The sequence below is a fragment of the Oncorhynchus gorbuscha genome, linkage group LG14 (assembly GCF_021184085.1).
Source record: "Oncorhynchus gorbuscha isolate QuinsamMale2020 ecotype Even-year linkage group LG14, OgorEven_v1.0, whole genome shotgun sequence".
In the NCBI taxonomy this organism is placed as follows: Eukaryota; Metazoa; Chordata; class Actinopteri; order Salmoniformes; family Salmonidae; genus Oncorhynchus; species Oncorhynchus gorbuscha.
Window position 1 is genome coordinate 75,230,596 of NC_060186.1, and position 12,583 is coordinate 75,243,178.

The 12,583-nt window shown below is 43.6% G+C and overlaps 1 protein-coding gene across 5 annotated transcripts in view; it reads left to right on the forward strand.

Moving 5' to 3' along the window:
* The window catches only part of LOC123995404 (ryanodine receptor 3-like), a 295,285-nt gene that overhangs the window by 273,210 nt on the left and 9,492 nt on the right, over positions 1–12,583 (forward strand). For all 5 annotated transcript variants that reach the window (XM_046298980.1, XM_046298984.1, XM_046298981.1 and 2 more), the window contains 6 exons: positions 1,169–1,354; positions 1,531–1,661; positions 1,956–1,998; positions 3,658–3,785; positions 4,344–4,404; positions 4,684–4,830. In XM_046298980.1, the coding sequence (XP_046154936.1) occupies positions 1,169–1,354; positions 1,531–1,661; positions 1,956–1,998; positions 3,658–3,785; positions 4,344–4,404; positions 4,684–4,830 (696 nt within the window). The remainder of the gene's footprint in view (positions 1–1,168; positions 1,355–1,530; positions 1,662–1,955; positions 1,999–3,657; positions 3,786–4,343; positions 4,405–4,683; positions 4,831–12,583) is intronic.

A 12,583-nucleotide genomic window follows, 5' to 3' on the forward strand; every position in this document is an offset into this window, starting at 1 on the left:
CCCCATAATGATGAAGCAAAAACAGATTTTTTGATATTTTTGAAAATGTATTCAGAATAAAAAATTTAATATGCAAGTATTCAGACCCTTTACTTTGTTGAATCACCTTTGGCAGCGAGCACAGCCTCGAGACGTCTTTGATATGACGCGACAAGCTTGTCACACCTGTATTTGGGGAGTTTCTCCCATTCTTCTCTGCAGAAATTCTCAAATTCTGTCAGGTTGGATGGGGAGTGTCGCTGTACAAAGAGTTCCATCTTGGTTTCATCAGACCAGAGAATCTTGTTTCTCATGGTCTAAGAGTCTTTCGGTGCCTTTTGGCAAACTCCAAGCGGGCTGTCATGTACCCTTTACTGAGGAGTGGCTTCTGTCTGGCCACTCTATCATAAAGTCCTGATTGGTGGATTGCTGCAGAGATGGTTGTCCTTCTGGAAGTTTCTCCCATCTCCACAGAGGAACCCGAGAGCTCTGTCAGAGTGACAATTGGGTTCTTGGTCACCTCCCTGACCAAGGCCCTTCTACCCCGATTGCTCAATTTGGCCAGGGGGCCAGCTCTAGGAGGAGTCTAGATTCACCAGATCTGTACCTTGACACAATCCTGTCTCGAACCTCTACGGACAATTCCTTCGACCTCATGGCTTGGTTTTTGCTCTGCCATGCACTGTCAACTGTGGGACCTTATATAGACAGGTGTGTGCCTTTCCAAATCATGTCCAATCAATTGAATTTACCACAGGTGGACTCCAATCATGTTGTAGAAACATCTCAAGGATGACCAATGGAAACAGGATGCACCTGAGCTCAATTTTGAGTCTCATAGCAAACGGTCTGCATACTTATGTAAATAAGGTATTTCTGTTTTTTAATTTGCATAAATTTGCAAAGTTCTCTAAAACCTGTTTTCACTTTGTCATTATGGGATATTGTGAGTAGATTGATAAGGAAAACATGTATTTAATCCATTTTAGAATAAGCCTGTAACGTAACAAAATGTGAAAAAAGTCAAGGGGTCTGAATACTTTCTGAATGCTCTGTACATTCTTATCAAGAACCAGGCTATTGTGTGTCAACTTTGAGACAAGATTGTGAGGTGTGTGTTTGCTGGGTTTTTACCATATCTGTCAAAGAAATAAAAACACATTTTCTCTGTGGGTCGTTTTCCCCTCAGGTGACTGCTGCTGAGGATGATGAGGATGACTCTTGGACTAGTTCTGATGATGATGATGATGAAGGTGGCGAGGAGTACTTTGTCCTGGAGGAGAGTACAGGCTACATGGCTCCTACTCTGTGTTTCCTGGCTGTGTTCCACACAGCCCTCTCTATCCTCTGTTTGGTTGGCTACTACTTTCTCAAGGTGATTACAATCATTTAATCTATCAATCAGTATGACTGGTGTTTATTACAGTCAACTGTTCACATCGATCCACAACATCATTATCTCCTTTCTTTCTCTGTCATTCCGTTCATATTCTCTTCTTCCTCTATGTTTCTCCTCTCACCCCTTCTCTCTGTCATCCATTTCCCTCCCAGGTGCCTCTGGTGGTGTTTAAGAGAGAGAAGGGGATCGCCAGGCTGTTGGAGTTTGAAGGTCTCTACATCACAGAGCAGCCGGCAGACGATGACATCACGGGCCAGTGGGACCGCCTCGTCATCAACACCCCGTGAGTCATACCACTGAGGAAAACCTTGGACTGAAACAGGTGCCGGTACAGTTTATATTTAGTCGCAGGAACTCCACAATACTTTTTGAGCTGATCTATAAGAGGAACAGGAACTCAAGCAGTAGAACATTTGAGGTGCCGGTACTCAGTACCGGTAAGCTCCTGCCAAAGTCAAGAAATGTGTACACTAATATGAAAAAGTCTGTTGAAAATGTCACCAGCTTCAGATGAATGTTCCTAATAGAATTGTAGAGACATTGAAATATATCTGTTGTCCTTCTTATGTTTCTGCAGATCCTTCCCCAATAATTATTGGGACAAGTTTATCAAACGGAAGGTACGAGTACAGCCTTATTCACACAGGATTCCACACGAATACTATACACATAATAACTACATCGTGTAGTATAGCAATCATATAAACCCAAATCAATCCCTGTCTCCTCTGTCTATAGGTCATTAATAAGTATGGAGACCTGTATGTGTCTGTTCTGTCTATAGGTCATTAATACGTATAGGGACCTGTATGTGTCTGTCTATAGGTCATTAATACATATGGAGACCTGTATGTGTCTGTCTATAGGTCATTAATACATATGGAGACCTGTATGTGTCTGTCTATAGGTCATTAATAAGTATGGAGACCTGTATGTGTCTGTCTATAGGTCATTAATACATATGGAGACCTGTATGTGTCTGTCTATAAGTCATTAATAAGTATGGAGACCTGTATGTGTCTGTTCTGTCTATAGGTCATTAATACATATGGAGACCTGTATGTGTCTGTCTATAGGTCATTAATAAGTATGGAGACCTATATGTGTCTGTTCTGTCTATAGGTCATTAATAAGTATGGAGACCTGTATGTGTCTGTCTATAGGTCATTAATAAGTATGGAGACCTGTATGTGTCTGTTCTGTCTATAGGTCATTAATAAGTATGGAGACCTGTATGTGTCTGTCTATAGGTCATTAATAAGTATGGAGACCTGTATGTGTCTGTCTATAGGTCATTAATAAGTATGGAGACCTGTATGTGTCTGTTCTGTCTATAGGTCATTAATAAGTATGGAGACCTGTATGTGTCTGTTCTGTCTATAGGTCATTAATAAGTATGGAGACCTGTATGTGTCTGTCTTTAGGTCATTAATAAGTATGGAGACCTGTATGTGTCTGTTCTGTCTATAGGTCATTAATAAGTATGGAGACCTGTATGTGTCTGTCTTTAGGTCATTAATAAGTATGGAGACCTGTATGTGTCTGTCTATAGGTCATTAATAAGTATGGAGACCTGTATGTGTCTGTCTATAGGTCATTAATAAGTATGGAGACCTGTATGTGTCTGTCTATATGTCATTAATAAGTATGGAGACCTGTATGTGTCTGTCTATAGGTCATTAATAAGTATGGAGACCTGTATGTGTATGTTCTGTCTATAGGTCATTAATAAGTATGGAGACCTGTATGTGTCTGTCTATAGGTCATTAATAAGTATGGAGACCTGTATGTGTCTGTCTATAGGTCATTAATAAGTATGGAGACCTGTATGTGTCTGTTCTGTCTATAGGTCATTAATAAGTATGGAGACCTGTATGTGTCTGTTCTGTCTATAGGTCATTAATAAGTATGGAGACCTGTATGTGTCTGTCTATAGGTCATTAATAAGTATGGAGACCTGTATGTGTCTGTTCTGTCTATAGGTCATTAATAAGTATGGAGACCTGTATGTGTCTGTCTATAGGTCATTAATAAGTATGGAGACCTGTATGTGTCTGTCTATAGGTCATTAATAAGTATGGAGACCTGTATGTGTCTGTTCTGTCTATAGGTCATTAATAAGTATGGAGGCCTGTATGTGTCTGTCTACAGGTCATTAATAAGTATGGAGACCTGTATGTGTCTGTCTATAGGTCATTAATAAGTATGGAGACCTGTATGTGTCTGTCTATAGGTCATTAATAAGTATGGAGACCTGTATGTGTCTGTTCTGTCTTTAGGTCATTAATAAGTATGGAGACCTGTATGGAGCTGAGCGGATTGCTGAGCTGTTGGGTCTGGATAAGAGCGCCCTGGACTTTGACCCTACTCAGGAGACCGTGGTGGAGGCGGCTTCTCTTGTATCCTGGTGAGACATCCACTCTTCTCATATCATCTTAACAAAACTCAAGTCATAGACTGTTCTCTCTGCTACTGCACGGCAAGCAGTACCGGAGCTCCAAGTCTAGGACCAAGAGGCTCCTTAACAGCTTCTACCCTCAAGTCATAAGACTGATGAACGATTAATAAAATCACCACCGTACAATTTACATTGACTCCCCCCATCCCATTTGTAAACAGTGAGTATCAGCAGTGTGTTATCTAAGCATATTCACTTCACCCCCACCTACAGTGGAGACCATGAAAACATAGATATTAGGAGAAATGTCTTACTCTTAGTTAAATATTAATTGTTAACCATTAATATCAAATAAATCAGGTAAATATGTCATTTTTCCTTTACATGCACTGTTAATAAACACGTATAAACATAGTGAAATACATAGCGTCTCAGTTTAGTTAACCGCTAGTGAGAAAGTAATCCTCTCATATCAACACAGTAAAATACATGATACTGTATTGTGAATGGGTGGGTAACTTGGTTTAATTCAACGCTAAGAAACATCTGTCTGTTTCCTAATGGCAGGTTGAGCTCTATCGACACCAAGTACCACATCTGGAAAATGGGAGTGGTGCTGACTGATAATGTACGTGTTTACTCCCTCAGTAAAGACAAACTGTCAACCTAGCCCCTCCCCTTTCAGTGTTTGTGGCTGGCAGTAGGGCTCTGGATAGGTGTAAGGAGTATAGTCAAACCACCCTGAGGCCATCAGAAGGCTAGCTGGAGCCATCACCATACTGCTTACACCTATCCAGTCCCTTTCGATCTGCAAACACAAAGGAGAAAGGACTAGGAATTTCAAGTTGATTTTAGACTGAAAAATGTAATGGACTGAGCTTCACATTTCCTTGTTCTGTCATGCCAGTCGTTCCTGTACCTGATCTGGTACGCCACCATGTCCATCCTGGGGCACTATAACAACTTCTTCTTCGCTGCCCATCTGCTGGACATCGCCATGGGCTTCAAGACCCTCCGGACCATCCTGTCCTCCGTCACTCACAACGGAAAACAGGCACGTGGCAATAACACCACCAGACACTGTCACGGGGCCACACAGACATTTTAATCACTAGACTGTAGATCAGGGGGACATCTCAATGCAGCGTTTCTCGTCATGAATCTTGTTCTGGAGGCAGCTCTGCAGGGTGGTCACTAGCTGGCACAGCCACAAAGTCATAAAATATGATTTTAAAACTAACCCTTGTGTTGTTATGTATTAATAACATTTAGACTACGTTACCCAACAGGCTATGCGGGGGGCAGGTGGTGGAAGAATGCCTTGGATGGCTAAACGTAGAGTTTTCTAGCTGAAGTACATGTTCATTAAAAGTAGTTAAACCTACGCCCCCGTTTGTTATTATATAAGGAACAAACATAACAACCCTAACCACCAGAGGTGGGACCAAGTCATTGTTTTACAGTAAGTAGAGTCTCAAGTCTTAGCACTCAAGTCCCAAGTCAAGTCCCAAGTCAAGTCCCAAGTCAAGACCGACAAGTATCAAGTCAAGTGTTGAGTCCTAAACAAGTCATAATGTGCTCTTCACCAAATGTAATATCATTTCATATTTTTAACAAGAGTAATAGGTACTATATTACATTTACGTAAATCATTAATGCTTTTAAAAAATATCTATATATTTATTACTTTCCAAATAAATGTTGTATTTCAATGGAAATACATGGGTAGCCATGAGAAAGACCCCCCCCAATAGTGATCGAGGATCGCTTTGGGGCGCAATCGGGCGATGTAGGCTTGTACACAATCGCTCAACACACACACTCACACAAACACTCACACAAACACTCACACACACACACACACACACACACACACACACACACACACACACACACACACACACACACACACACACACACACACACACACACACACACACACACACACACACACACACACACACACACACACACAGGAGGGTTGGAGAGGGTTGAGGAGGGTTGGAGAGGGTTGAGGAGGGTTGGGGAGGGTATCACGAGTCATTGGTGTTAAAGTCAAAGTCAAGTTGCAAGTCATCATATTTGTGACTCGAGTCTGACTCGAATCCAAGTCATGTGACTTGAGTCCACACCTCTGCTAACCACACTGCTAACCCTAACATTTAAGTCATTTAGCAGACACTCTTATCCAGAGCGACTTACAAATTGGTGCATTCACCTTATGACATCCAGTGGAACAGTCACTTTACAATAGTGCATCTAAATCTTAAAGGGGGTGGGGGGGGGGAATACTTATCCTATCCTAGGTATTCCTTAAAGAGGTGGGGTTTCAGGTGTCTCCGGAAGGTGGTGATTGACTCCGCTGTCCTGGCGTCGTGAGGGAGTTTGTTCCACCATTGGGGGGCCAGAGCAGCGAACAGTTTTGACTGGGCTGAGCGGGAGCTGTACTTCCTCAGTGGTAGGGAGGCGAGCAGGCCAGAGGTGGATGAACGCAGTGCCCTTGTTTGGGTGTAGGGCCTGATCAGAGCCTGGAGGTACTGAGGTGCCGTTCCCCTCACAGCTCCGTAGGCAAGCACCATGGTCTTGTAGCGGATGCGAGCTTCAACTGGAAGCCAGTGGAGAGAACGGAGGAGCGGGGTGACGTGAGAGAACTTGGGAAGGTTGAACACCAGACGGGCTGCGGCGTTCTGGATGAGTTGAAGGGGTTTAATGGCACAGGCAGGGAGCCCAGCCAACAGCGAGTTGCAGTAATCCAGACGGGAGATGACAAGTGCCTGGATTAGGACCTGCGCCGCTTCCTGTGTGAGGCAGGGTCGTACTCTGCGGATGTTGTAGAGCATGAACCTACAGGAACGGGCCACCGCCTTGATGTTGGTTGAGAACGACAGGGTGTTGTCCAGGATCACACCAAGGTTCTTAGCGCTCTGGGAGGAGGACACAATGGAGTTGTCAACCGTGATGGCGAGATCATGGAACGGGCAGTCCTTCCCGGGAGGAAGAGCAGCTCCGTCTTGCCGAGGTTCAGCTTGAGGTGGTGATCCGTCATCCACACTGATATGTCTGCCAGACATGCAGAGATGCGATTCGCCACCTGGTCATCAGAAGGGGGAAAGGAGAAGATTAGTTGTGTGTCGTCTGCATAGCAATGATAGGAGAGACCATGTGAGGTTATGACAGAGCCAAGTGACTTGGTGTATAGCGAGAATAGGAGAGGGCCTAGAACAGAGCCCTGGGGGACACCAGTGGTGAGAGCGCGTGGTGAGGAGACAGATTCTCGCCACGCCACCTGGTAGGAGCGACCTGTCAGGTAGGACGCAATCCAAGCGTGGGCCGCGCCGGAGATGCCCAACTCGGAGAGGGTGGAGAGGAGGATCTGATGGTTCACAGTATCGAAGGCAGCCGATAGATCTAGAAGGATGAGAGCAGAGGAGAGAGAGTTAGCTTTAGCAGTGCGGAGCGCCTCCGTGATACAGAGGAGAGCAGTCTCAGTTGAATGACTAGTCTTGAAACCCTAACCTTAAATTAAAGGCCCAATTCAGCCGTTTTTATCTCAATATCAAATAATTTCTAGGTAACAATTAAGTACCTTACTGTTATTTTTTTCCCAATTAAAAGTGTCAAAAAGAAACAAAAATAGTTTTTAGCGAAGACCAAATTTCTCAAGGAAGAATTTATCTAGGACTGTCTGGGAGTGAGGGGCTGATTGGATGAGCCGAATAGAAGGAATCTGTAACCTGAACATTAATTGGCAGAGGTTTGAAACTATTACTTATTAGTCTATTAACTTATACCACCTGGTGATGTCGCCAGGCAGGCCAAAACTCCATCCCACCAAAACAGGCTGACATTTCAGGCGGTCTTTTCCAACATTACATTAAAATGACATAATAAATGTCCCAATTTCACAGTATTATTTAGTGTGGAAATATATACAGACCATTCAGAAAGTATTTAGACCTCCACATTTTGTTACATTACAGCCGTATTCATCTAAAATGGATTAAAATAGGTGCCCCAACAAAGTACTGAGTACTGAAAAGGGTCTGAATGCTTATGTAAATGTGATATTTCATTTATTTTTATTTTTATAGATTTGCAAAAATGTCCACAAACCTGTTTTTGCTCTGTCATTATGGGGGTATTTTGTGTAGATTGATGAGATAAAAAAAAAATCTATATTAGAATAAGGCTGTAACCTAATTAAATGTGGAAAGAGTCAAGGGGTCTGAATATTTTTCGAATGCACTAAATAAAACACAGGATATCACGATTTTGACTGCACTAGGCTTTTAAGACCAAAAAGCAAATCTTTCAAAAAGCTCAATTTTAAACACCTATTAGCAATGGGTCTGGCTGAAATAGCCGAATCCACTCATTTGAAGGGATGTCCACATACTTTTGTATATACGGTGTAGCTAGGTGGGACAGCCACATATCTCAGTCATAGTAAGTACATTTTTCCTCAATATAGTAGCTATCAGCAAAGTCTGTGCTAGTTAGGAGGAAAAGTCTGTGTTAGTTAGGGGGAAAAGTCTGTGTTAGTTAGGGGGACAAGTCTGTGTTAGTCAGGGGGAAAAGTCTGTGCTAGTTAGGGAAAAAGTCTGTGTTAGTTAGGGGAAAAGTCTGTGCTAGTTAGGGGAAAAGTCTGTGCTAGTTAGGGGAAAAGTCTGTGCTAGTTAGGGGAAAAGTCTGTGCTAGTTAGGGGAAAAGTCTGTGTTAGTTAGGGGGAAAAGTCTGTGCTATTTAGGGGGAAAAGTATGCTAGTTATTGGGAAAAGTCTGTGCTAATTAGGGGAAAAGTCTGCTAGTTATTGGGAAAAGTCTGTGCTAATTAGGGGAAAAGTCTGTGCTAGTTAGGGGAAAGTCTGTGCTAGTTAGGGGAAAAGTCTGTGCTAGTTAGGGGAAAGGTCTGTGCTAATTAGGGGAAAAGTCTGTGCTAGTTAGGGGGAAAAGTCTGTGCTAGTTAGGGGGAAAAGTTTGATTTGATTTTGATTTGATTTGAAAAGTCTGTGCTAGATAGGGGAAAAGTCTGTGTTAGTTAGGGGGAAAAGTCTGTGCTAGTTAGGGGAAAAGTCTGCTAGTTAGGGGGAAAGTCTGTGCTAGTTAGGGGAAAAGTCTGTGCTAGTTAGGGGAAAAGTCTGTGCTAGTTAGGGGGAAAAGTCTGTGCAAGTTAGGGGAAAAGTATGCTAGTTAGGAGGAAAAGTCTGTGTTAGTTAGGGGGAAAAGTCTGTGTTAGTTAGGGGGACAAGTCTGTGTTAGTCAGGGGGAAAAGTCTGTGCTAGTTAGGGGAAAAGTCTGCTAGTTAGGGGAAAAGTCTGTGCTAGTTAGGGGAAAAGTCTGTGCTAGTTAGGGGAAAAGTCTGTGCTAGTTAGGGGGAAAAGTCTGTGCTAGTTAGGGGAAAAGTCTGCTAGTTAGGGGAAAAGTCTGTGCTAGTTAGGGGAAAAGTCTGTGCTAGTTAGGGGAAAAGTCTGTGCTAGTTAGGGGGAAAAGTCTGTGCAAGTTAGGGGAAAAGTATGCTAGTTAGGAGGAAAAGTCTGTGTTAGTTAGGGGGAAAAGTCTGTGTTAGTTAGGGGGACAAGTCTGTGTTAGTCAGGGGGAAAAGTCTGTGCTAGTTAGGGAAAAAGTCTGTGTTAGTTAGGGGAAAAGTCTGTGCTAGTTAGGGGAAAAGTCTGTGCTAGTTAGGGGAAAAGTCTGTGCTAGTTAGGGGAAAAGTCTGTGTTAGTTAGGGGGAAAAGTCTGTGCTATTTAGGGGGAAAAGTATGCTAGTTATTGGGAAAAGTCTGTGCTAATTAGGGGAAAAGTCTGCTAGTTATTGGGAAAAGTCTGTGCTAATTAGGGGAAAAGTCTGTGCTAGTTAGGGGAAAAGTCTGTGCTAGTTAGGGGAAAAGTCTGTGCTAGTTAGGGGAAAGGTCTGTGCTAGTTAGGGGGAAAAGTTTGATTTGATTTTGATTTGATTTGAAAAGTCTGTGCTAGTTAGGGGAAAAGTCTGTGTTAGTTAGGGGGAAAAGTCTGTGCTAGTTAGGGGAAAAGTCTGCTAGTTAGGGGGAAAGTCTGTGCTAGTTAGGGGAAAAGTCTGTGCTAGTTAGGGGAAAAGTCTGTGCTAGTTAGGGGAAAAGTCTGTGCTAGTTAGGGGGAAAAGTCTGTGCAAGTTAGGGGAAAAGTATGCTAGTTAGGGGAAAAGTCTGTGCTAGTTAGGGGAAAAGTCTGTGCTAGTTAGGGGGAAAAGTCTGTGTTAGTTAGGGGAAAAGTCTGTCTTAGTTAGGGGAAAAGTCTGTGCTAGTTAGGGGGAAAAGTCTGTGCTAGTTAGGGGAAAAGTCTGTGCTAGTTAGGGGGAAAAGTCTGTGCTAGTTAGGGGAAAAGTCTGTGCTAGTTAGGGGAAAAGTCTATGCTAGTTAGGGGAAAAGTCTGTGCTAGTTAGGGGAAAAGTCTGTGCTAGTTAGGGGAAAGTCTGTGCTAGTTAGGGGAAAAGTCTGTGCTAGTTAGGGGAAAAGTCTATGCTAGTTAGGGGGAAAGTCTGTGCTAGTTAGGGGGAAAGGTATGTGCCAGTTAGGGGAAAAGTCTGCTAGTTAGGGGAAAAGTCTGTGCTAGTTAGGGGAAAAGTCTGTGCTAGTTAGGGGGAAAAGTCTGTGTTAGTTAGGGGAAAAGTCTGTGTTAGTTAGGGGAAAAGTCTGTGCTAGTTAGGGGGAAAAGTCTGTGCTAGTTAGGGGAAAAGTCTGTGCTAGTTAGGGGAAAAGTCTGTGCTAGTTAGGGGAAAAGTCTGCTAGTTAGGGGAAAAGTCTGTGCGAGTTAGGGGAAAAGTCTGTGCCAGTTAGGGGAAAAGTCTGCTAGTTAGGGGGAAAAGTCTGTGTTAGTTAGGGGAAAAGTCTGTGTTAGTTAGGGGAAAAGTCTGTGTTAGTTAGGGGAAAAGTCTGCTAGTTAGGGGAAAAGTCTGTGTTACTTAGGGGAAAAGTCTGTGCTAGTTAGGGGGAAAAGTCTGTGCTAGTTAGGGGAAAAGTCTGTGCTAGTTAGGGGGAAAAGTCTGTGCTAGTTAGGGGAAAAGTCTGTGCTAGTTAGGGGAAAAGTCTGTGCTAGTTAGGGGAAAAGTCTGTGCTAGTTAGGGGAAAAGTCTGTGCTAGTTAGGGGAAAAGTCTGTGCTAGTTAGGGGAAAAGTCTGTGCTAGTTAGGGGAAAAGTCTGTGCTAGTTAGGGGGAAACGTCTGTGCTAGTTAGGGGAAAAGTCTGTGCTAGTTAGGGTGAAAAGTCTGTGCTAGTTAGGGGGAAAAATCTGTGCTAGTTAGGGGGAAAAGTCTGTGCTAGTTAGGGGGAAAAGTCTGTGCTAGTTAGGGGGAAAAGTCTGTGCTAGTTAGGGGGAAAAGTCTGCTAGTTAGGGGAAAAGTCTGTGTTAGTTAGGGAAAGGTCTGTGCTAGTTAGGGGGAAAGGTCTGTGCTAGTTAGGGGGAAAAGTCTGTGCTAGTTAGGGGGAAAAGTCTGTGCTAGTTAGGGGAAAAGTCTGTGTTAGTTAGGGGGAAAAGTCTGTGTTAGTTAGGGGGAAAAGTCTGTGTTAGTTAGGGGAAAAGTCTGTGTTAGTTAGGGGGAAAATTCTGTGCTAGTTAGGGGAAAAGTCTGTGCTAGTTAGGGGGAAAAGTCTGTGCTAGTTAGGGGGAAAAGTCTGTGCTAGTTAGGGGGAAAAGTCTGTGCTAGTTAGGGGGAAAAGTCTGCTAGTTAGGGGAAAAGTCTGCTAGTTAGGGGGAAAGGTCTTTGCTAGTTAGGGGAAGGTCTGTGCTAGTTAGAGGAAAAGTTTGCTAGTTAGGGGAAAAGTCTGTGCTTGTTAGGGGAAAAGTCTGTGCTAGTTAGGGGAAAAGTCTGTGCTAGTTAGGGGGAAAAGTCTGTGCTAGTTAGGGGGAAAAGTTTGTGCTAGTTAGGGGGAAAAGTCTGTGCTAGTTAGGGGAAAAGTCTGTGCTAATTAGGGGAAAAGTCTGTGCTAGTTAGGGGAAAAGTCTGTGTTAGTTAGGGGGAAAAGTCTGTGCTAGTTAGGGGAAAAGTCTGTGCTAGTTAGGGGAAAAGTCTGCTAGTTAGGAGGAAAGGTCTGTGCTAGTTAGGGGAAAAGTCTGTGCTAGTTAGGGGAAAAGTCTGTGCTAGTTAGGGGAAAAGTCTGCTAGTTAGGGGAAAAGACTGCTAGTTAGGGGGAAAGTCTGTGCTAGTTAGGGGGAAAAGTCTGCTAGTTAGGGGGAAAAGTCTGTGTTAGGGGAGAAGTCTGTGCTAGTTAGGGGGAAAAGTCTGTGCTAGTTAGGGGAAAAGTCTGTGTTAGTTAGGGGGGAAAGTCTGTGCTAGTTAGGGGGAAAAGTCTGTGCTAGTTAGGGGGAAAAGTCTGTGTTAGTTAGGGGAAAAGTCTGTGTTAGTTAGGGGGAAAAGTCTGTGTTAGTTAGGGGAAAAGTCTGTGCTAGTTAGGGGAAAAGTCTGTGCTAGTTAGGGAAAAGTCTGTGCTAGTTGGGGGAAAAGTCTGCTAGTTAGGGGGAAAAGTCTGTGTTAGTTAGGGGAAAAGTCTGTGTTAGTTAGGGGAAAAGTCTGCTAGTTAGGGGGAAAAGTCTGTGTTAGTTAGGGGAAAAGTCTGTGCTAGTTAGGGGGAAAGTCTGTGCTAGTGTTAGTTCTCAAAACGCTTTTGTTTTATATCTTGGGGGAGCGTGGGATTATTTAAGATACTCTTTGAAGAGGTATTTTTGTAAAAATGGACAGGGAGTCTGCTGTTCTAGCTTCAGGGGGAAGCTGTTTCTACCATTAGTGTGCCAGGACAGAGAGGAGCTTGGGCTGAGGGGGAGCTGCCCTCCCATAGG